This window comes from Lottia gigantea, assembly GCF_000327385.1.
Source record: "Lottia gigantea unplaced genomic scaffold LOTGIsca_114, whole genome shotgun sequence".
In the NCBI taxonomy this organism is placed as follows: domain Eukaryota; kingdom Metazoa; phylum Mollusca; class Gastropoda; family Lottiidae; genus Lottia; species Lottia gigantea.
The window spans coordinates 810,763-818,705 of record NW_008707106.1 but is presented as its reverse complement, the minus strand read 5'-3'; the positions used below and the strand labels follow the sequence as shown (position 1 = coordinate 818,705).

The 7,943-nt window shown below is 35.0% G+C and overlaps 1 protein-coding gene across 1 annotated transcript; it reads left to right on the top strand.

The window, feature by feature from the left end:
* Positions 1–5,748: 5,748 nt before the first annotated feature.
* On the top strand, positions 5,749–6,300 carry LOTGIDRAFT_137342 (hypothetical protein; the record flags this gene model as incomplete). Its single annotated transcript, XM_009047630.1, has 1 exon — positions 5,749–6,300. A coding segment is annotated over one exon (552 nt), but the record flags the coding sequence as incomplete, so codon positions are not given.
* Positions 6,301–7,943: the final 1,643 nt, after the last annotated feature.

Genomic DNA, 7,943 nt, shown 5'->3' with positions numbered 1-7,943 from the left:
GTCCTTAATAGTTCTCAAATTAACCTTACGATAATCCACACAAAGTCGCAGTTTATTATTCTTTTTACGAGCAAGTACTATGGGGCTCGCATATGGGCTATTTGAGGGTTTAATTATATCAGCATCCAAGAGTTGTTGTGTGTGCTTTCTAGCATCTTCAAAATCTCGAGCTGGTATAGGCCTAGGACTTTCCTTGATGATTGGTCCAGGATTCAACTTGATCTCATGCTCAACTGCTGAAGTTTTTCCTACATCATATTCATGTTTACTGAAAACATCAGAGTATTGACGAAGATTCTGTTCAATGCGTACTTTATCTTCAATTGGTAAATGTTCACCAAAATTAAATTCAAGATCAGAAGAAGTTGGGATGGATGTATCAACATCAGGTGTTTCAACTTGGCTGAGAAAACTAACAACATTGTCCTTTACAGATTCCAAAGGAATACATGAGTCAATTTGATACAAAGCTGGTTTGATATCCTGGGGTTTAATAGTGATATCTGAGTATGACACATTTTGAATCAAGACCTTCACACGCTTGAAATTATGGCATACAGAAGGCACCAAAGTGTTAATAATTCTAATGTTACTTGGTGAATTCACTTCAGGATTTTCCTGTACAATAAGTGTATCTCTAGTTGTTGGAATATTGGAGCGGCAAAATCCCTTTAATTCAAACATTTGTCCAGAATTCAGCTTCAGCTTGGCTTTGTTGGTTATTTTTACATTTCCAATTTTACCATTTGGTGGACAACTTGAATTCTGAAATGCATATTTTATTTCTGGTTTCATGAACATACTATTCAAGAAATTCTTTCCAAATTTTTTCTGACACAATTCACTAAAAAACCGAAAGGTGTTGGTTCCAATAATCATTGGTACTTCGTGAGTATAAGGTGTCTCTGGACAAACTAAAGCATATGTCAGCATAGGACAATCAGTTCCAACAACTTCTTTTGGTAAAGTTAAATCGACTTTAATAAATCCATCAAATTGAACTTTTTGACCCCCAGCGCCTTCTACAGCAAACGTCTTATCGCTGATCGGAAAGATTGATAAGTGTGATAAATGTCTGTCATAAAATTCACGTGTTATAGTGGTGACTTGGGAGCCACTATCTAAAAGTGTTCTTAACGGAACGCCATTTACGTGTGCATCAGTTTCACAGGCTGGACCAACCAAACTTTCAAACACTTGATTGTCACTGTTTTGTACCTATGCTAAAATATCATTTGAAGTAAAAGTTTTGTGCAGATTAGAATGATTTTGAATTGTCAAATAAAGTTTATCTTTCACTATACTGGTTTTCTTTACCAACAACCCATTAGGTAAATGATTTGGTTGAATAGAATTCCACATCACAGTATTTGGATCAATATCAATCAAACAGTTTTTAGATAGTCTAATCGGGTTTTCACAGCTAGACAAACTTTCTTGATTTTCTTTCTTGCTTTCCTCACCATGGGGCTCAGTCTGCCTCTCTACTGAGACCCCTTTGAATTTAATCTTTCGAATACTAATTGAGGATTGTCTTTGTTACTACAATTAGGCTTTATATGGTCCCTTTCTCCACATTTGTAGCAAAATCTACTTTTCTTTGCTTTAAGTCGTGTACCAGCGGTATTCTTCGGGTTAACAGGTTGTTTGTTTTGTTGGGACAACTGATTTATTTGTAATTGCAAACATTTAAGGGTGTCTATAATACCATTATCTGTTTGCTGAGTGTGGCTTTGAGGCTTTGGCTTCTTTTTTACCTCGTGCGGACAATGTTCAAGAGTTTCTTCCGCTCTTCTCACTTCCTTTAGTAAGGCATGTAAAGTAGGAGGTGCACTATCGGAAAACTTTGTGTGGAGATATTGCTTAATTACATCGGATTCACATGAAGATATATAATGATTAAGTATAGTCTCATTCATCTGTTCTTCTTGTAACCCTCCACGTTTTTAACAAGGTTTATCTTCACACCTAGTCTTTGGAGATACTGGGAGCAAGATTCTGTACTTTCTCGTTTTAATTGAAAAAATTCTTGAAGTAACTTAATACCATTAGACACACTTCCGTAAAGTTCATTTAGTTCTTGGTATATGTTATTAGATGAGATGTCTCCTACTGCTCGAATCAAATCCAAGGCTGGGGAGTGTAATGAAGAAAGTAGACGGTGTTGCTTATCTTTTTCTGAAAGTGAACTTTCTAGAATCAGTTCAGCTTGCCTAGACCATTCCTCAATGCTATCTTTAGGTGACCCAGAAAAAGATCTGAGTTTATATGATTGTTCACGAATAATGTGTTCTACCACATTTCTTGAAGTACCAGTATTTAATTGTGACTCAGCGTTACCACTATTAGTATCAGCAGGTTGTTGATTTGGAACCGATTCTGGAAGCTGATCTGGAAGCGTTCTGGTGATATCTTGGACTCTTGGAGCCTGACCACTTGCCATTGTGGAACTTCAGGTACAGTGCAGTAATCCTTCAATGTTGCAAAATCTAATTCCCGGACAAGCCCCCATGTAACCTCCAGGGCCCTCTTCTATTACGTCTAGAGGTGAGAAGTGGGATGGTGGTCGTAATATAACGGGTTATTTTGCTATAGTTGGTGCTCAGGATAAACACAGTAGTATCCTACAAATATAGTGATAAAGAATCAATATTTGCTATATAAAGTTTTATTTAGTCCAAAACCAGAACGCTTCTAGAAATAGTCAAAATGGCTGAATTTTCTACAAGACCAGAATGCAACTGGGTGGCGTCCTAAATTTGGACTTGACCTATGCGTCTAAAAACATGAGATGTATTTTTAATAACAATATTGACGAAATTAATAACAATTAACTATTCATGAATGAAATAATATTGAAAAAAGTATTACTATTAAATTAATTAACAGTTTTGAAATAGAAACAATTATTAGTAGACATCCATATTTTTGTATATACTGGGTAAAAGCATAAAGATGGAGATGGCTACACTTGCTTTCTTAGTTTTGAGAAAAAAATCTTGAAAGCTTGGTTGAATCCCAGTTCATCTTGTGCAAATTCGATGAAATCGTAAAACCTGTGACTTAATTATACTAGAAAAGTTATGCTTTGGAAGTAAAGATTGTAACTTTGTACTAATGAAAAAGTTATGAAAGCACAGGCACAGGACAAGTTTTAGGTTCCTTAATTTGAATAAACAAGATGTGTGTTAATAATTAGATGTTCGTAAAGATTTGGACAAAAGTTGGTGGGTATCGGCTTCTTTAAAAAATACTAAATACTTGATATCTAATTTATTGGTTTCAGGACATTTGGTATCTTAAAAACGGTTGTATCTAAAAGGTCAATGCTATTTTCGTAAAGATTGGCAGTTAATAGAAGGGTAGTAAGAGTAAAGAATGTTGAAATATTCCCGAAATTCTTCGGACAGAGAGGGTCCAGGTGAAAAAAATATCGTCTAAAAAGCGTTCGTAAGAATATGGCCTACTTTGTGTTCCATTAAAATTTTCTGCTGACACGGAATCCGCTAGTTGATCACGTGACTTCCTTCGTTGGACTACATTCTAGCAGACGACACTTGGAATTCCGACTAAAGATTGGGATTATAAGTAAATTCGGCCGAAAAAAAATGGTGACGTTTGGTAGTAACTTAAATCCGCCATTTTTTATTTGTCAAAGTATACATTAATACATTTTATCTTGCTTGAAACTACTGAATTCATTCTTCTAGCTGATATTGTACAGAAAACGCATGTTTATCAAAACAAGCAAATGCGGAGGTCACGCGAGGTCGCACATGTAAATTAATAATCATTTCCGGAAATGCACGAAAAATAGGTTAGCATGAAATTAGGTTACTTGACTGTACATTAATGCTTATTATTAAGAACACACAAGAGATCAAGAGACGTTGCATAAAACTTTAACCAGTGATTGTTGTTCCAAAAAACTGTGTCTGTATATCGTACTCACAATTGCTAAATGCCATTCAAAGACAATATATTAGCATATCAAGGTGCAAACCGTTTACCAATGGCAGTTCTTGAGGTGGTCTGAAGATAAACGTTGTCATTAAATATAAAATCATTCCATCTAAGGCATATATCAAAAAGGTCAGGAATTTCATCACCAGGTCTCTCAGAGTCGGGCTTCCTTTCAAAAGCCTTCCTCATGGCATGGAATCCGGAATCATTGTCAGTACGAGTGTACATACTTAGAACGTCTAATGAAACTGAGAAAGAATTTGAAGGAATTCAGTTGTTTTATTTTTTGGACAAAGTCGAAGCAACTGGCAGAAGGAAATGGTTGATGTACTCGGATACTCTGTTGGATTCACATGCACAGAAATAATTGGACGTCTTTTGAGAATTTTAAATGACTTAAACCAATCGGTTCAGGATTTTTGTGGATTTTCGGAAATGAATATGACGTTGTCTTGATGTGGTATTGGGTTTCAGATAATCAAATTGGTTTTGGTTTAGAAAGTGTTTATTTACTAGTTTTAAGAATCCCTGATGTCATAGAGGCGGTTTTGTGTTAAATTGACTTTAGAAGAATGGTCAGTATTTTCTAATTGTGCTTCTCCCTCTTTGTTATAATCCTGTCTATTTAAAATGATCCAACAACTTCCCTTATGACTAATTTATCGTTTCTGAGAGCGTTCACGCTCAGTGTGTGTTAGGTTATTCTTTTCATTTACCAGTGGTAAATTGGAAATTATCTATTGCTACATGCCTCTACTACGAGCTGATTTGAAAAGCATACTTGAACTATGGAATACACATTTCATTTGGCGGAGCCAAAAGTTTACTGACCGGGGAGCAGCCAAAGGCACGAGCTCGGTGGTTCGTAGTTGTAGAGACTACAATTCTTATCGGGTTTTGTTAAAGTATATACAGACATCGCTACATTTATGGTAGATACTTAAAGATATAAATCGGAATAATTCAAATTTTAAAAACGTTTTGACAGAAGAAGGAATTCGTGAATATTTTGGAAAATGAGTATAGATTGGTCAGGGTCATTTTGTACACCATTAAGCAGATTGATTATGTTTTTATGGCCAAAAAAAAAAGAGGTGGGCGTGGCACATCCGGGTTAAATTACTCATTATTGACATTTTTGAACAGGGGCATAGCTGGCATAAAATACATTTCTTCAAATGTCAGTTTAAAATATAAAGGTGTACAATTGTGGAATAATCTACCAGTTAAAAGAAAAGACAGGGGCATAACTCGCATAAAATACATTTGTTCGTAATGGAACTTTACATACAATTACCTCATTTTTTGAGTCACTTTATCTTAGAAGTTCAATTGTTTCAGCTTCATAGTTAAAAAAGGGAACAGATTTTGGAAATTCAATATTTTCAATTATTGATTTTGACCTTTGTTGACCTTAACTTTTGTAAGATCAAAGGTCATTGGCATTGGCTATCTATTTATACTCTTATATTTGCCGTCCTATGTGAAATTCCAGTTTTATAGGCGTATTCGATTTGAAATTTTGAGGACTTATATCTCGTGATCTGGAGCTTTTTGATCTTCTCCTTTACAAGTTCAAATGTCACTGACCTTGGCTTTCTGCTGATACTTTCATTTGTGAGGTCTGGCGTCTACTTCATGTATTAAAATCTTCTTAAAAATGAAAATTTCTCAACTTTAGACTGTTCTTGCACTTATGATCGTCGAAGGTTAATTTTTTCAGGGTCTTTTGCAAATTTCTACATTTCTATTATTATTAAATAGGCAATTAGCCAAGTCCCACTATGTGTTATATTTTTGTTTATATCTAGTTTTTATATTACAGATAGTGCAAACAGTTATATGCAATCGTATGAAGACCAATATAATGGTTATACTGAACAACACGTTGCTTACCCAACCATATACTTCATAACCCCTACTTATAACCGTAAAACTCAGAGAGCAGATTTAACTCGGTTAGCACAAACGTTACATCCAATAAAGGGATTACTATGGATAGTGGTAGAGGATTCCGAAAACAAAACTCTAATTGTGAATGAAATTTTAGCAAAATATAACATAAGAAGTGTGCATTTATATATCAAAACAGCGAAAAATGCTGTTCATAAAGGTTTAGCCCAAAGAAATGCTGCTTTGGAGTGGATACGCAGACACCATGTTTTAGGGAAAGATAAAGGTGTGGTATATTTTGGTGATGATGATAATTCGTATGATTGGTTATTATTTAATGAGGTAGGTTTTTTTTCTCTCGTTGGCCTACATACCATTTTATCCTACTTGATTAAATATATTACTAGGAAAGTTATAATGGGGCTTCGTGTATGCATGATATAATGGTTAGTGAATGATAGACACGGTTTGGTACTAAAAATGTGGCAGGTTATGGTAGACAAATAGGGGGTTAATTCAGTTTTATACGTCAAATGGAAATGTGGACGTATATGGTCGTCGCTCCTGTCCCTCCACATTCCTTGTAAACACGACAGAGGCTACAGTTTTATCCGATTTTAAAGATGGGTTTCCTTATTTTCACACATTGGAATTCAGCTTGTAATTCTCTTCTAATTTGGCTAATTATGAATTAATTATGGACATGTGAGACAAATTGGTTTTTTTCTAAGCCATTAGAGCACCTCTACTTTTTATAGGCACACATGAAATGGTCGGTCCGTCCACAATTGCTTGTAAACACTCTACAAGGCACAATTCTAGATTGTTTTCGACAAAACTTGTAAACACTCAAGAAGGCACAATTCTGGACGGATTTTGACGAAACTTGGAGTGAATGTGTGTAATAACTCAAGTGTAAACCCTTTCGAAAATCAGAAAATTTAGAAATATTTAGTATCAGTCATTGCCCCTGTTCTTGAAAACGCGTTCAATTTTTAGCTCGTAAACACTCCAGAAGGCACATATCTTGATGGACTTAGATGAAACTTAGTACGAGTGTTAGTAATCACCCAAGGATGTTCCCTATTGAAAATCAGAAAAATCGAAAACTAATTAATATGAGTTATTGCCTTTGTTCTTGAAAACGCGTTCAATTTTTAGCTCGTAATCGCTCTAGAAGGTTCAATTATTGACAGATATTTACGAAACTTGGTGTGATTGTTTGTTGTCACCTCAGGATGAACCCTAACGAATATCAGAAAAATTGAAAAATAATTAGTATGAGTTATTGCCCTTGTTCTTGAAAATGCGTTCAATTTGGAGCACGTACACACTCTAGAAGGCACAATTCTTGATGGATTTTGACGAAATTGGTATGATGTATGTAACCACCCAAAGATGAACCCTAACGAAGATGAAAAAAAATGAAAAATATTATTGCCCTTGTTCTTAAAAACGCGTTCAAGATTTAGCCTGTAAACACTCCAGAAAGCCCAATTCTTGACAGATTTTGATGAAACTTGGTAATATTATTCAGTAACGCTTCAAAAAATTCAAAAGAAGTGTATTTCTGAAGGTTAACTATTCCATACTAGTAATTGTGACTGTACTGCCAAATATTTATATCTAAAATCAAAGCTGCGAGTGGGCGTATATTACCTTGCCTGGCAAGCTATCTCATTAAACCTTTATTGACCTTGTTTCCCTTGACGAGATGTATCCACAGATGTTCCCATTTTTGTTGTGCAACCTTACCTTCCGGTTCTACAGCCTTTTTTAACTTTGAATAGCTTTGTCACGTGATCTAATTAACATACGGCAAAATTTCTTATATATTCTTAAAGTGCACGATCTGTTCTTTTTGGTGATATATCCCACTTGGTATTTTGATCAAAATTGCGCTTTTTTGTACCGACTTCCATAGTAACTTTGCGTAAATTGGCTGATCCGCATAAACTCAAGTCTCTTAGATAAAACAATGAATATCTCATTACGTAATAAAAGTAGATGCTTGAATATTTGAACATAATTAAACCTTTTCAGAAGATGATGGATATAACAAAATTTTTGGGTTGGACATGGCACAT